Below are 17,081 nucleotides of genomic sequence, written 5' to 3'. Positions count from 1 at the left end.
AAACCCTGACCAGGTGTCTCACCCTCAAAACAGGATGTCTGTGATCACTATAGCAGTCATGGGACCCTGATAATAATTGCTGAAGCGTGCTGGGAACTTTCATATGACAATACTAGAAAACCTAGTCCTTGGCAACTACCCTGGCCCCCAATTGTGTCTGATCACTATAGCAATCATGGGACATGGATAATAATTGCTGAAGCGTGCTGGGAACTTTCATATGGCAATACCAGGACACCTAGTCCTTGGCAACTACCCTTGCCCCCAGTTGTGTCTATGATCACCATAGTAGTCATGGGACCAGGATAATAATTGCTGAAGTATGCCTGGGTCTTTCATAAAGTAATACCAGGAAACTTAGTCCGTGGGAACTACCCCTGCCCCCAAGATGAGCCAATGAAATGCCTGTTACTTATGTAACCATTAAAACTCTATAAGTATTGTACTCCCTACAAGCCTGGTATGCTCTGCACCCGAGTTGCAGTAGCATCCACAGTCGCCTGTGTACTCAATAAATCACCTCTTGCATTTGCAGCCAGTGGTCTGGCCCCGGTTCTTGGGCAGAGGGTTCGTTTCAGTGCCCGGTGCTTTGATGCCGAGGTTTTTCATTTGCTCTTACAGAAGACAAGTTGGAGTCTCAGCACCCACGAGGAGCCTTGCAACTGCTTGTACTTGGATGTCTGTGGGTCTGTCTGTGAACATGCCTGTGATATCCCTGACTGATACACCTGCCACCAATCCCATGTGAGGTTTGGACCATATAAGTGAAATACTCTGAGTGTAATCTTTTGCACATGTACTTTGGTGATGACACCCAATAAATTCCTCTTCGTATCTTGGTCTCTGCGCTAATCATAGGAAGGCCTCAGCTACTCCTGATTTGTGTGGTGCATTTCCCATAAATAGGAGGTTCTTATTGTCTGGTGAAAGGGTCAGTGTCATACTGACACTCTTTAGTGTAAGATTCATTTCTGCCTTATTTTATTCCTTCCTTCCTTCTTTCCATCCTTCCTTTCTTTTCCTTTTCTTTCTTTCATGCATTGAGGCCTGTTTGTTGCTAGGCTTTACCCACAAATGTCTCCTTTTCATTTGCTACTGCAGGGTCCCGCCGCTGTCCCTGGAAAGCACTCAGCTAGGGGTAAAGCCCAGGGCATGCCAGGCAGAAGGACAAGGCTACCCCTCTCTCACATCATACCACGGGTCTCTGCAGGGGGTCCTGCCTTCAGTCTGGGAAAGCATGAATGGAGAGAAGTCTGTGCAGACACTGGAAGATCCTGTGTCACACGCCTCTGTTCATGGGCATAATTATACTCTGTATATTAGGGATGAATATACCTAACTTTTGTGGTTAGAGAATTCTCACCACTTTAGAGGAACAAACCCTTAAGTCACCAAGATGGATAAATGCATAAGCCTCAAGAGATCAAAGGAGGCCGGGAGTTGGTGGCGCACGCCTTTAATCCCAGCACTCGGGAAGCAGAGGCAGGCAGATCTCTGTGAGTTCGAGGCCGGGCTGGTCTACAGAGTCAGTTCCAGGACAGACTCCAAAACAATATAGAGAAACCCTGTCTCAAAAAACAAAAACAAACAAACAAACAAACAAAAAGAGCAAAGGAAACAGCTAGGTATGTTGACACTCAGACAATCTCAGTTCTCAGGAGGGTGGGGAGGGGGGTTAAGAGTTTGAGGACATCCTAGGATCAACAATGAGACCTTATCACAAAATAAAAAAGGAAAAACAAAGCCCACAGACTTTGATATTTTTCTCAGAAATATCAAAAACTTTCAAAACAATAACAGAAAACAAGTTTTTTGTTTGTTTGTTTGGGGATTCTGTGTGTGTGTGTGAGAGAGAGAGAGAGACAGAGACAGAGAGAGAGAGAGAGAGAGAGAGAGAGAGAGAGAGAGAGAGAGAGGTTCATAGTACATAGCATTGGAATTCACTATGTAGATCTGACTGGCCTTGAATCCACAGATCCAAAAAGAAAAAAAATAACCACAAAAATATGGGTGCCACGTATGGCTGAGTGAAGTGAAAACATGACATCTCCGAGGTACGGTTGAGGGGAAAGATGTTATTGTAGATATGAGGGAGAGGACAGTCAGAGGCATCTGGAGGAGTCCAGAGCAGGGAGAGAAGGCAGCAGACTAAATCTGACCAGTATTCTAGACTGGGCCATGAGAGGAGAGAGTCGGACATCAGGAGAAGAAAAGGGACTAAGAGAAAGGGGACCAAGAGTGCCAAGAACACGAAGACAGCACATAGCTGAAATGGCAGAGTCATATAGGAATCAGAAGGCAGGCCTTGAGCTAGAGACGTTGGGTAGAGCACAGGTTGAGAAGAGCTGAGGTGAGCCAGGAGCCAGCATGTGCTTTGGTATGCTAATAGGCACCACAGGTAGCCTTTTTGTCCCTAGTTTCTTTTGGATTTGACAGTGGCCCATGTCTTCAATACCAGCACTCAGAACACAGAAGATGGTGCATCTCCATGAGTTGTAGGACAGCCTGATCTATAGAGAGCGCTCCGGGCTAGTCAAGCCTATGCAGTAAGACTATATATAAACAAGCAAAAGAAAAGTAAACATGGGTGGTGAGGCCAGAGAAATGGCTCATTGGCTAACAGCTTTTACTGTTCTTGTAAAGAAACTTGGTTCCATTCCCAGCATCCACAGCTCCAGCCATAGTGACTCTGATGTCCAGTCTTCCCTCCAAGGGGACCAGACATACATGAGGTGCACAAAACAGAAGCCCACAAATGTAAATAAATCTTTACAATAATATACAGAGATAAAACTAAAACCACAATTATATGCTACTACACACTTTTTGTTGTTGTTTTTTTAATTGTTGGTGTGTTGTCCTTTTTATGTTTTTTGAGACAGGGTATCTCTTTGTAGTCTTGGCTGTCCTCGAACTCACTATATAGACCAGGCTGGATGTGACCTCACAGAAATCCAGTGTCTCTGCCTCCTGAGTCCTTGGATTAAAGGCCTGTATCACCACGCTCAGGTATACATAGGTATTAAAATTACTAAAATGAGGGCTGGAGAGATGGCTCAGAGGTTAAGACCACTGGTTGGTCTTCCAGAGGTCCTGAGTTCAATTCCCAACAACCACATGGTAGCTCACAACCATCTATAATAAGATCTGGTGCCCTCTTCTCAAGTGCAGGAATACATGTAGACAGAAAATTGTATATATAACAAATTAACTTTTTTTAAAAATTGCTAAACTGAATACTTCATGACTTAGAAAGTGTCAGGCAGTGAGGAACTGGTATCTGATATACTCCAGGAGGAAATCAAAAATCATAAGTCACTTAGAACTGAATCTGGTAACTTCTTAAAAACTGAAAACATGGAGCTGGAGAGAGGGTTCAATATGTAAGACAGCTTATGCTCTTGCAGAGAGCCTGGATTCCATTCCCAGCAAACACTGTGGTTCACAACCATCTGCCACTCCTGTTGCAGGGATCCAACGTCTTTTGGAGGCCTCGAGAGCACCAGTTATGCACTTAATATGGATACATGTCTATATGTGTAGCCAAAATTCTCACACATGAAAAGGCAGCAAACCCTTAAAACATATGGACTCTACTCCTTCATGAGAGCATAAAGTGTTACACAGAGCTGATCCCCAATGAAACAATCATTTATTCCAGGAATTGCAACATTCAGTGAGAAAAAAGCTAAACAATAAAACCACGTCTTATTTAAACTGAGGGCGTGCTGATTCTCCCCCATCCAAACAGTACCATGGAAACTCCACTCCACATGGTGCAGTCAAGAACATAGGGCTGCCCCTTGCTAAGTTCCCCAGGAAGTATTATCTTTTGGGGCATAGGAAGATGTCAACAATTCTCATTTTTGCCCAAAAGTTCTTATTTGTTGAGTAACTTTCATTGAATGGCGCCCCTCACAAAGGCCACTCTCAGGACTTCTCTTCAAAATCTGGTTCGCTCCTAAGGCTGAACAAGGTTGACCCACGGCTGAAGAGTTTTGTCTGCGTTCTCAGACCTATCTGGGTGTCGTGTATATTACTAATAAGAGCAGACATTTCCTCAGAGGCTTTCCCAGAGTCCGTGGGTTCATGAAGCATCCCAGAGCTGTGTCCTCTCCAGTTAAAGAGGATGGAGGTGTGGGTCAAGGCTCCTCCCGTTTGCAACGCTCTAGACGTTTGTCCAGCGAACATTCTCTCGTGTGTATACAGGAGATGACGGAAACGGTTTCCCATGTTCGCGCCACTCAGCACTCCTACTCCGCATGAGTCTTTCGGTGTCTAGAAAGTCCAGTCCTGTAGCAAAACACTTTGCCACATTCCTTGCACTCATGGTGCTTTGCCGCAGTGTGAAATCTCTGGTGTTTAATGGGGCTGCACCTCACCGCGAAGCATCTCCCACACACGCCGCACTTCCGTGTTTCCTCTGCTGTGAACTTAACTGGTCTGTCATGAGAGGAGAAGTTTTATTGTTTATTTTCTTGAACTCTTCCCAGATTCCTAACATTCAGAAGGTCTTTTCCCCCAGTGTGTACTCAGACATGATAAACAAGGCTGGATCTCTTTTCTTTTCCTGAAATGATTTTCCGCACTGGCTGAGTTTCTAAGGCTTGTCTCCGGTGTGAACCCGATAATGATACAAAAGGCTTGATCTGTTCATGTACGATTTCCCGCATTCGCTGCACGCGAAAGGTGTTTCCCCCGTGTGCACCCGCTGATGAGCAACAAGGAAACAGTTGTGCTTGAAGGCTTTGCCGCACTCACCACACGTGAAAGGCTTCTCCCCGGTGTGAACTCGGAAATGCTTAAGGAGAAAGGCTTTTTGGCTGAAGGATTTGCCACACTCGCTGCACTGGAAAGGCCTTTCCCGGGTGTGCACTCGGGCGTGATAAGCAAGGCTGGATTTTTCCTTAAAGGCTTTCCCGCATTCCCCACAATTGTAAGGCTTTTCTCCGTTATGAATTTGATAATGGCGTGTTAGGTTGGATCTGGTCATATACGATTTCCCACACTCGCTGCACGTAAAAGGCGTTTCTCCCGTGTGAACTCGCTGATGGGAAACGAGGGAGATGTTGTGCTTGAAGGCTTTGCCACACTCGCCGCACCTGAAAGGCTTCTCCCCGGTGTGAATTCTGAAATGCTTGATGAGAAAGGCTTTTTGGCTGAAGGACATGCCACACTCGCTGCACTGGAAAGGCTTTTCTCCCGTGTGTATCATCCGGTGCCGGTTAAGGTGAGATATACTAGTAAAGACTTTGCCACAGTCACCGCATATGCAGTTTTTCTTCTCTGTGGCAATGGCCTCTCCACTCACCGTGCTCCTGGATGCCTCCCCACCACTGGAAGTCACCTGATGCCCGAGGAGACCCGAGGAAGTCTGGAGGACCATCGCATTGTCTGCCCTTAGCAAGGCTGCCTCAGCATGGCTCAGCACTGGCTGTCGGGGCATGGGTGAATTAAGATCTCCTTCCACAGAAAGACTCTGCTCAAAGGGGGGTGTTTCACTCTCCACTTTGATCCAACAACCTGAACAGTGAGAGACACTGATGAATGGGGTGGAGACTGTTGAGTGACAGACAGACAGCGCATATCACTAACAGTGTTCTGAGATTTCTCACAGAACACGGGGGCTAGTTCAGGGTGGCGAGGACCCATCGCCATGCTCGATTTGTCAGTGTCACAGGGCCTAGGGACGTCAGGGACAGCAAGAACGCAAGCATGGAGTGAATAACGGGGAGAAGGGCTGCGAGCCTTAACGCTGTCCTCAGCAACAGCTCTCTACAAGCATCAGCTGCTGAAGATGCAGGACACAGTGCAGAAGGTTGTCTAGGCCCCTAAGACATGGTGACTGCAGAATCTGCAGTCAAGGATTGCCCTAGATATAATGCACTCTAGCAACGGGCAAAACATAAGAGACTGAACCAAGAGGGGCCAGTCCTGGTTCCAAGTTAATAGCTACACACATCAGAAAACACCACCACCCAAGCACCTATAACACACCTGGAGTCAGGAATCTCAACGCAGGCACAGAGGGCTCTCCCCAAGGCCCTAGCTGAGTGATGCCATGGATCCCAGAAGGTACAAGTCCTAAAGGGAAATAACACAAGAAGTGCTCTGTGCTAGGACTGAGTCAATACATTCAACAGGAACGAAGCCTAATGAGAATAATCCTGATAAGACTGTCTTACAAAAAATTTTTTTTAAAAAAGGCCATGCAATGGTGGTGTGTGCCTTTGATCCCAACACAAGGGAGGCGAAGGCAGGAAAATTTCTGAGTTTAAGGCCAAAGTTACAAAGAAACCCTATCTCAACCCCACCCCCCCCAAAAAAACTGGAACACCCAATAACGAGCTCACCAGTTCCTGCCACTTGCAGACACAGGCATGTTACCTAGAAGTACCCATTCACCACAGCACTCAGGAGCCAGAGAAAGATCTTGGCGAGCTAGGAAGACCCAGGTCCAGTACAACCAGGACTCTATAGATAGATCATGACTGAAACAACCCCCACCCCCACAAAGATCCTAACCCCAAATTGACTCCTGGATGCTTGCTGCAACTATGAGAGACGACACTGTTGTGAAACAAATGTCTTTTTTAACCTGTATTTTATACTGCAGGAGAGTGGAAGAAAGATTCGGTGTTCACAGGCCATTTCTGAGAAGGATAAGGCTCTCTAGAAAAAAGGCAAGCCTACACAGACACGCTCTGACAGGTTAGGGGTGGGGGGCTTACCCAGGGAGGACATGATTGCCAAGATGTCCGTCATGACAGTCTGGTACAGGAGCCTTTGCGAGTCGTCAAGCAGTTTCCATTCCTCCCAGGAGAAGTACACAGCCACATCCTCAAAGGACACACAGCCCTGCCACAACGGGAAAGTTGAGTTTATATGAAGCCCCTTCTCAGGGACTCTTGTCATCCTCAAGACAGTCATTCCCACCTAGATTCCTACACCGGAGGGTACCAGGCTCTGAAGCTATGACATCGAGTCTGTCCTCAAGGTCCCACCAACCACTCTGGTCAGCACTCAGCAAGAACAGGCAGGTGGACTGATGGTATCTTAGTTACCTTTCTATTACTGTCAAGAGACACCACGACCAAGGTAGTTTACAGAACAAAGAGTTTATTGGGGGCTTCCAACTCAGAGAGTGAGCCTATGACCCTCACAGCAGCAGGCATGCATGGCACTCGTACAGTAGCTGACAGCTTACATCCTGAACCACGGGTACCAGGCAGAGACAGTTAACTGAGAATGGCATGGGCTTTTGAAACCTACAAGTCCATCCCCAGTGACACACCTCCTCCAGCAAGGCCACACTTCATAATCCTTCCCAAACTGTTCCACCAATGGGGACCAAGTGTTGAAGTCTATGAGCCTATGGGGGGGGGCATGCGCATTGAAACCACCACAGCTGGAGTCAATTCTAGCTTCAAGGACGCTATGAACAGTCCCTCCTTTCTAGCAGAGAATTCACGTAGGCTCCCCCAGTCATCTGCCTCACACAGATCATATTTGGGTCACTGTCGTCCACTATGTCCCGGGCAGGAAGGCCAGGAAGCATCTACACACACTCTCACAGCTCACACAGGCGTCTTCACACCGAACTTCCATTCCCATCCCAGCATGCAAGCCCAGCCCTCAGCTACCGTGTAACCCCCAGCTCCCACCTTCCAGCTAATCCTGCAGACCTCATGCACACCTCAGGATTCCCCAGCCTTCCCGACCCATCTCCCTTCCAGGCTCCCTCCAATGCTCATCCCTGGAGCTTTAGGACCTCTGAAACTCAAGCCAGTGACTGCCATGAATGGAAACCTGGCCACGCATTCCCTGCTGTGGACATGGGGACCTTACAGCCTGAGCACCTGCCCGGGAAATCCAATGGGAGCAGAGAGAGAACGCCGAGCAAAGAGTCCCCAGACCCCACAGTCACAGAGGTCTCTTCTGTGAAGACTGAGGAGTGTGACTCCTGGGCACCCTCCGCTTACCTCTTCCTGGTTGGGAGGCTTCATTGAGTAATGGGAAACCTGTAGAGAAACAAGACTGTAGGTAACAAACAAGGGTGCTGGTCTCCCAAAGGTTCATCCAGGTCCCCCTCTCATCACTGCAGGTGGGCACACCCAGCTGCCCCCTGGGCTGCACCCCTCAATGCTGTCCCTTACTGGGTGACCTTGGACAAGCAATCAGTCTCCTCAATTTGTTCTTTGGGGATACGAATGGCAGCCTCAGGCGAGAGAGATGGCTCAGAGGTTAAGAGCACTGGCTGTTCTTCCAGAGGATCCAGGTTCAATTCCCAGTACCCACACGGCCGCTCATGACTGTCTCTAACTGCAAGATCTGACACCCTCACTCAGACATACATGAAGGCAAAACACCAATGCACATGAAGTAAAAATAAATTATTAAAAAAAGAAAAGAATGGCAGCCTGACTTATTTACTACCCCACTGCTGTGAAGAGACACCAGGACTCAGGCAACTCTTATAAAAGCAATCACTTAACTGGGACCTGCTCACAGTTTCAGGGGGTCAGTCCTTGACCATCAATGGTGGGAAGCAGACAGGCCCGGCACTGGGACAGTAGCCGGGAACTTTACATCCTGACCCAAAGGCAGCAGGCAGAGACTGACACACACTTGTCCTGGTGTTGGGTTCTGAAACCTGAAAGTCCACTCCCAGCCGCACACTTCCTCCCACGCATCCCCTAATCCCTGTAATCTTTCTCAAACAATTCCATTCCCTAGTGACTAAGCATGGGAGCCGTTCTTATCCAGACCAGCACAAAGTCCTACTCCAAAAAGCGAAACACAGTAGCAAACCCAGTCCTATGTGTCAAGTACTTGGTATAAGCTCTTCCTAGGCACAAGACTAACGCTTCTGTGAAGAGTTTCACACACATGGATTCAAAATGTAGTTTTATCCACATCCATTTAATTAAGACTTCTGTGTGGGCCAGGCATGATGGCGAAGATCTTTATGCACCACTTGGAAAGCAGAAACCGGAAGACTTGTGTGTGTGTGTGTGTGTGTGTATGTGTGTGTGTGTGTGTGTGTGTGTGTACAGCATGAGTCACACAGTGAGTCTCAACTTGGGGAATAACTCACACAGTGGACTTTACTCAAATAGCGAATGCCTTCACATAACTGCAAAGTACTTTCAGCAATTTTTTTTACCCTTGCCTTTCACAAACACTCCCCAATGGGGACAATTTATTTTCCTTTATTTTGTTTTGCTTCAAACCTACACTTGGCTCAGCAGTAAATCCTGATGGCTTGGTTTCTAAGACTCATTGGAAGGTGGCTGGAATGATTGCTCAGTGGTTAAGAACACTAGCTGGTCCTCCAGAGGTCCTGAGTTCAATTCCCAGTAACCACATGGTGGCTCACAGCCATCTGTAATGAGATCTGGTGCCCTCTTCTGACCTGCGGGGATACATGCAGACAGAACACTGTATACATAATAAATAAATGAATAAATAAATAAATGGACTGGGGGGGATGGGGGTTGGTGAGTGGTGGGGGAGGAGGGGAGGGAGAGGGAGCTGGGATTGACATGTGAGGCAAGCTTGTTTCTAATTAAAATCTTTAAAAATAATAACACACACACACACACACACACACACACACAAAGACAGCAGTGCTGGGGAAACAATAACTGGGTGGTGGTGGCCCACACCTTTAATCCCAGAACTCAGCAGAGGCAGGTGGAGCTCTGTGAGTTCGAGGCCAGCCTGGTCTACAGAGTGAGTTCCAGAACAGCCAGAGCTGTTACACAGAGAAACCCTGTCTCAAAAAAAAAATCAAAACAAAACAAAAAGATACGCTGGAAAGGCAGGAGAGATGACTCAGATGTTTAGGGTGCTTCCTCCATTTTACAGACAAGCAGAGTTCAGTTGGCAGCCCTATCCCAAAAAAGGACACAGAAGAAGACAGATCCCTGTGAATTCAAGGCAAACCTGGTCTAAACGGTGAGTTCCAGCCAAGACAGAAAAAAGAAAAAGAAAAGAAAACAAAAATTAGAAGGAGAGTGGAAAGAAAGTACAACGTTAAGAACTGTGAAAGAGGTCCTTCGTGGGAGGCCCCTCCTTTTGTCCCATCACTCAGGAGCTGAAGGAAGCAGGATCTCTGAGTTTGAGGACAGCCTGGCATATATAGAGAGAGTGCCTGAAGATAGATGATAGATATAGATAGATAGATAGATAGATAGATAGATAGATAGATAGATAGATGGATGGATGGATGGATGGATGGATGGATGGATGGATAGATAGATGATTGATAGATAGATAGATGATAGATAGATAGATAGATAGATCGATGGATAGATATAGATAGATAGATAGATAGATAGATAGATAGATGGATAGATATAGATAGATAGATAGATAGATAGATAGATAGATAGATAGATAGATAGATAGAGATAGATAGATGATAGATAGACAGACAGACGACAGAAAATAAAAGAAATCTATCAAAGATCTGAAGACTCCCCACCTCTATGGTCCACACTCCAACCCGTGCATAAGTCCACAGGATTCACCCGTGGATTCACAGGTCTCTGTCTCCATCCACATTACCAGACCTCAGCCCGACATTCCCCGGGGTCGCTTGGAAAACTGAATAGATCGAATCTGTCCTATGTTCAAATCTTCCTTGGTGTCTCCACAGACAACAGTCAGCCCTGTGGTGCGCCGAGCCCTCGCCGGTCTAAGGCCAGCAGGGGTCACTCCCGGGCTACCACTGTCAGCGAGCTCAGGCCCGCCCACAAGCCCTGGGAAGTGCACTGTGCCAGCCGCCTGAGTCAGAGGGGATCGTTTCCTAGCACACAGAAGTCAGAAATAAAAAGCATGTCCACCAGTGCCCTGCAGTCGGGGGTCACCCGGCCTGCCCCGCTGGCTCCTGACCCAGATCTCAAAGCTCTGGAACTCAGGTAGGCGGGCGATCACGAAGCACTCACCTGGGGCAGGACTCCACCCGCAGCCTCCACGATCACCATGGGGCTCCACTGGCCGGCGGGGCCCTGGGACATCGCCTTTCCTACTCGAAGCCTGGATCGGGTCACCCAGATCGTCACGAACGTCAGATCCGTCTCCGTGACAGAAGACAAAACGCTTCTTAAGTCTCCCGTTTTCCTGCCGTGACCAATGCAGATGAGACCAGCTTCCCGGGGATCCAAACTGACAGATCCAGAAAGTTTCAAAGAAAATCTCCAGCACGCAAAGCCAAAAGTCCCGCCCAGCGTCGTTTGCAGTCACCGGGACGCTTCGTTCTCATTGGCTGAGCTCGGAGCAATGTCTTCTGGACAATGTAGTTCAGGCAGGGTCGAGCGCCAGGAAGTGGATCCACCTGCCCAGAGTTGAGCAGGGTACTCAGTCCGGTCTGGAGACTGAAGGCTATCGTAGTTACAGATGTGCCAATTATTTCCTTGAGCGTCAAGGCTGGGCTTGCTGACCCACTTAAATTGCAGAACTGCAGGCAGAGGCAGGTGGATCTCTGGGATTGGAAGCCAGTCTGTCACCGGGAGTTCCAGACCAGGCAGGGAACGTTGTGAGCCCCTGTCTGTTTGTCTTGTTTCGTGTTCGTGTGTGCCTGAGAAGGAGCAAGATTGGCGTCTGGCTTTTAAGTGGAAAGAAAGAGAGAGACGGAGGGAGGGAGAGAGAGGGAGAGAAAGGGAGGGCGGGAGGGAGGAAATGAATGAATGAATGAATTATTGTAGATGAAGGGAGAGAATAACCAGAAGCAGAGTCATCTGGGAGTCCAGAGTGAACAGGACCCTCACCATGTGAGAAGATGATGGAGAGTAGCAGTTGACCTAGAGGAGCAGCCTGGGCCAAGAAGGCTGAGTTATGCAGGGGCCAGAGGAGCTGGGAGGTTCTTGGGAAGCCCAGCCCAATAGTCGGGCTGGAAAGTTCAGGGTAGGGGGCTGGGCGAGCCATCCAGGAGGACCCTATAAGAGGCAGAGACTGAGGGGTGCTGGGAGAAGCTGGGGGGGCCGGTGTCCACTTGATATGCTAATGGATACTTGAGTTAGCCATCATCCGGGATTTGAGACCCCCCCCCCGACAGATTTTTAAGCCTTTGCCTCTGTATGAGTGGTACTTGCCGGATCCTTTTGTAATTAAAAGGAAGGAGGGATCATGGAGGAACAAGAAAGGACATATTTGGACTATTGTCACCACCAGTCTCTAGAATTCAGACTCTTCTTCTAGAATTCAGACGCCACCTCTGATAAGACGTCGTCAAGAGTAACATTTCTATTGTGCATCCCCCCTCGCCAAGGGGAATTCGGGGATGCGTAACCGGCTTCGGTGCAGGAAACGACTTTAATGTGGCACTGGGGGTTCACTTCAGAAGCAGCTTGGGAAATGGGAACACAGGCGCATGTGTAACCACCACCGTGTCTTCGAGGACATTAGCTCCTTACCACTCTTTCTCCGCCTTCTGTAACTATCCGGGTCTCGGTGGTGCAGCTGTCTGAACTACATAACCCGTGCAGAAAGGCCGGAAGATTGGCCGGAGGTATTGGTGCCTGCCTTTAATCCCAGTGGATCTCTGAGTTTGAGGCTAGCCTGGTCTACGGAGTGAGTTCAAGTACAGTCGAGGTTACACAGAGAAACCCTGGCTGGAGGTGGAGGTAGTGGGGTTCGAGAGATGGAAGGCTTTGTCCCGGACACCTAGACGAGTCGGAAATCTGCACCGCTGTGGTGTCACTGGTTCTAAACCTTCCACAGGAATGTTGCTGTTCCTGTGCCTCTTTGGGTAGTCCTGTCAGCTCGTCTGGGGACTCTGGATGAGGCGACACATGATCCCTGGCCTACCTAATGTTACATGTTATAGCATCCTGAGGTCTGGGTTGCGAGCCTGGGCATAGGGCTGATGTCCCCTGATAGTGATCCAGTTACTTACATGGTTCCGGTTTTTGTTTATTAACTTGACTCTTTTAAAAAATTGTATTTGTGCTGGGTGATGGCGGCACACGCCTTTAATCCCAGCACTCAGCAGCCAGAGAGAGGTGGATCTCTGTGAGTTCGAGGCCAGCCTGGTCTACAGAGCGAGTTCCAGGACAGGCTCCAAAGCAATACAGAGAAACCCTGTCTCAAATAAATAAATATCTGTGCTTCCCGACAGTCTTAGGTGACCCCTGTGAAAGGGTCATTCTACCCCCAAAGGGGGCCCAGACCCACAGGTTAAGAACTACTGTGTTACACCTTTTGAAAATAATTTTATTTTTGTTTGGTGTTTTGTTGTTGTTGTTGTTCTTTGAGACAGGGTCTCTCTGTGCAACCCTGGCTTCCCTGGGATTTGCTCTGTAGACCAGATAAGCCTTGAACTCAGTGGGGCTCAGTTGTTTAATTTTTGTTTGGGGTTTTTGTTAAGTTCGGGGTGCCAGCATTAAAAGAGGAGAGCCTCCACTCCCAGCTTAGTCATGTTTTTTTTTTTTTGCCTCTGCCTCTGGAATGCTGGGATTTGAGGTGTGCACCGCACCCCAAAACCAGCTGCACCTGCTGCTCTTGCAGAGGATTCGGGTTCCGTTGCCAGTTCCTCTGGGGGCTCACACCACCTGTCACTCCAGTTCCGGGACGTCTGACATCCTCCGCTAGCCTGCACAAGCCTCCAGGCTTGTGCCGCGTATACATACATGCAGGCTGACACTCATAGATATGAAATAAAAATAGACTTTAAAATACGATTTCTACCCCGGAAGCTTCCACTCTGTGTAGCGTTTCGTTGTGCTCCAGTGTAAGGACTGGTTAATGGTGTTCCTGAACCATAGCTCTCAGGCTTACTCAGGGAGACACAACCAAGGTACTGGAGTTGACTTCATGGCGTGTGTTTTAACCTTTGATTGTTAATTGTGACTTTATACTGTACACTTACTAGCTTCTGTCTGGTTGTTATATGGGCGTTACTGCTTTTGGAGACCACAGTCCCATCCTTAAGGCAAGTCACACTGGCTGGAGCCTCCCCTCCTGATTAAGTGCAGAGGCTGAACATAAATCCTGCAACTCCCATGCCTTAGCATTTGTGAATTGTTGGTATAGAACATCATTGCTTCAGATGTTTTTGGTGGGAGTTGGGGTTAGAAATCTTGTTGGTTTTTGGAATTTTCACAAGTTTTTCATTTAACATAAAGTTCATTTTTAGAAAGTGCAAACAAATATGATTTCTTTTTTTGGTTTTAGGTGGCTTGATTGAAATGACAGGAGAGTGGGACTTCTCCTCTGTGAAGGGGACAGACAAAAGCACCTTGGCCTGAGTACTGCCATTTTGACTTCAGACTCCATTTTACCTGTAGAGTGAAACAAAGTTCAGCTTCCCAAGCCCTAGGGCAGCTGAGAATGTTCCAGTGGCTGACCAGTCTCCCCCCCTAAGCCATAGAAATAGTCCTTATGCATCTTTAGTTCTTTACAAACGTCGTGGTTGTTCCTAACCATGGAGGAACAAATGGGTCTGGTTGGCCGGACGGAAAGGCTTGCAGTATATATTAACTGACAATGATGGAACACTCAAGGAGACCCCTAATCTCTAAATCCTGGTTGGTGAAAACTGGAACTGGAACTCGGCAACAAATGTTTGTGATTTGTGTGCTTCTAAACTCCCTCTTCTGCCCCTGCTTGGGGCTGTCAGGAGAAGCAAAGCTCCTGAGTCCTTGTCCTGAAGTCCTGATGGATTAGTGACTTGCTAATGTGGTGAACTATTGAAATACTTGGAACCGTAAGTGTTGTCTCTCTCCTTCCTCGTGGTGCATAACGGGCTAGGTGTAACAACTAAGGGGGCACCTTCCGACTGGACATTCCTAGAGCATCTGGTGTCTGCAGGACTGGAGTGTGAGGATTCTGGATTGTGACTGAGACCTGGCTATTGGTGGCATAGACTCAGCTCAGCGGGCCTTCGTGGTCCACTCCCTGTGGAGAAAAGGAAGGTCAGTCACACAGTTGGCACGAGTAGCCTGTCTGTGCCTCACCTGCTCAGCCTTATGCAGAGGGATGATTCCCCTGTCCCCATGGAAGGACCCTCAGCGGGATTCCCTCCTTCGCGTGCGCACCAGGCATTGAGCTGAAGCCTAGAGTCTGATTTCTCAGTGTGTGTATTTCTCTGTGTGTATGCACTCGGAGCTATCTGATGAGTACTTGTTGAAACAGTATTTGGTCAAGATTCACACATAAATGGGAGATTAAACAGCCTGGAAATAACATTATTATGAGCACTTAACGATCAGCACTTGAATAAAGATTCTTATTTTATTTATTTATTTTTACAAAGTGTCTAATTAGGAAATCCCTCTCTGGCTGGCTTGGAGCTTGCTAGAGCTATGTCGACCAAGTCAGCCTTGAACTCACAGACATCCACCTGATTCTGTCTCCAGGGGTGCTGAGACTGAAAGCTGTGTGCCACCCCCATCCTTCATGAAAATGTAATTGTTAGATATCACATTCTAAGTGAAATGTATGTAAAGTAGAACCGCACATTTCCAAAGCCTGCCTGATTATTTGCATTGAAATTCTTGCTAGAAATCAAAGGATGTGTACAGGGAAAGAGACCTTACAGTCAGGTCTCTAACCCGGTACACAATTGCTAACTGAGGTGCCATTAACATATCAAAGCAGAAGCTGGCCTCCAGGTTCTCCCAGCATCCCTCAGTCTCAGCCTCTTAAGAGGCCTCCTTGCTGGCAGGCCCCGCCCCCTACCCCCCCCCCAAATTCTCCAGCCCAGGTTTTGGGCTGGGCTTCATTCCTCCCAGTTCCTCTGGCCCCTGTATAACTCAGGCAATCTGGCTATGCCATGATCTTGGCCAGTCTCTTGACCCAGGACACTCCTTTCGGTGGGTAGCTCCTTTTCGCCCGTGTCTGTCCCTTCTCTTCACGTAGCCTGGCTAAGGGTCCCGTATACTCTTGTCTCTGCCTCTGGCTGTGTTCTCCCTCATATCCACAATAAAACTTCTCCACCATACCTAGGCGGCATCATGTCCTTTCCTTTTCATTTTATATTATTTTTCATTCGCTTACCAAGTAGATAGCACATAGGACTGAGTTTGACCAAGTAGTGCTCCTTCTGGTATAGGAGTGTCATTTTTATCCCCGTATTCCAGAGGATAACATGTAGGAGTCTGTCACCGTGTTCAAGAGCACACAGAATGAGACCTCATTAAGGACCGAGGCCAATGTGACAGTTACCGCAGCCTGCGAGTGCAAGGGAGGGCATGGATGGTCCTTGGTGATGTCAGCATCATGGTTACCCACAGCCTCGTTTCCCCGTAGGTTCCTTTCAGTGCAAAGATACCTAGCAGCCGTGAAGATGTAAGTGGGGGATGCTTTGGGAATGCACACTCCTGGGTTCCCGCTTAAGTCATCCTTGGTGCTGCAGTGTTCCAGGACTCTCTGCTTGCTATTCTCTCTATCCTTCCAACTGATTCCCACAGAAGGCAATCAGAATGGAAGGCCCGTGAATCAACAGCAAGGATTCTAGGGAGACGTTTCCCATTTATGGCAGCTCCTGTCTTGAGAGTCACAGGTATTAAAGTTCCCATGGTGTACCAGAAAAAAGGGGGAAAAAAAGCCTGGATATTGGAGACTGGAGAGATGGCCCAGTGGTTAAGTGCTCCAGCTAGGGCTGGAGAGATGGCTCAGAGGTTAAGAGCACTGACTGCTCTTCCAGAGGTCCTGAGTTCAAGTCCCAGCAATCACATGGTGGCTCACAACCATCTGTAATGAGATCTGGTGCCCTCTTCTGACCTACAGGAATACATGCAGGCAGAACACTGTATACATAATAAATAAATAAATCTTTAAAAAAAAAGGAGCACTGGCTATTCTTCCTGAGATCCTGAGTCCAATTCCCAGCACCCACACGTTGGTTCACAACCATCTATAATGCCGTCTTCTAGCATGTGGGCATGCACGAAGATAGAGCACTCATACATAAAATACACACACACACACACACACACACACACACACACACACATATATATATATATATATTATTGTAAATGCTCAGACCATCTTAGGTGTCTGTTACCTTGAAAAGGCTGGAAAGCATAGATTAAGACTTGAGTGGCAGCCTGAGCTGGACCTTGTATACCTAG

The 17,081-nt window shown here is 47.9% G+C and overlaps 1 protein-coding gene and 1 long non-coding RNA gene across 2 annotated transcripts; one reads left to right on the top strand and one right to left on the bottom strand.

The window, feature by feature from the left end:
* Positions 1–3,635: 3,635 nt before the first annotated feature.
* On the bottom strand, positions 3,636–11,223 carry LOC101835207 (zinc finger protein 501-like). Its single transcript, XM_013124954.3, has 5 exons — positions 10,953–11,223; positions 7,983–8,021; positions 6,732–6,858; positions 5,998–6,084; positions 3,636–5,523 (listed from the first exon to the last, which is right to left on the bottom strand). The coding sequence occupies exons 1-5, from the start codon at positions 11,022–11,024 to the stop codon at positions 4,601–4,603; spliced, it is 1,248 nt and encodes a 415-aa protein (XP_012980408.2). The 5' UTR covers positions 11,025–11,223; the 3' UTR covers positions 3,636–4,600.
* Positions 11,224–11,697: 474 nt separating this feature from the next.
* LOC121135365 lies at positions 11,698–15,244 on the top strand. The gene is made up of 2 exons (XR_005872510.1): positions 11,698–12,514; positions 14,179–15,244. It is a non-coding gene; the product is annotated as an uncharacterized LOC121135365 (long non-coding RNA).
* Positions 15,245–17,081: the final 1,837 nt, after the last annotated feature.

The sequence above is a fragment of the Mesocricetus auratus genome, unplaced genomic scaffold, assembly GCF_017639785.1.
Source record: "Mesocricetus auratus isolate SY011 unplaced genomic scaffold, BCM_Maur_2.0 Super-Scaffold_100037, whole genome shotgun sequence".
In the NCBI taxonomy this organism is placed as follows: domain Eukaryota; kingdom Metazoa; phylum Chordata; class Mammalia; order Rodentia; family Cricetidae; genus Mesocricetus; species Mesocricetus auratus.
This window is presented reverse-complemented; position numbering and strand designations above follow the sequence as displayed.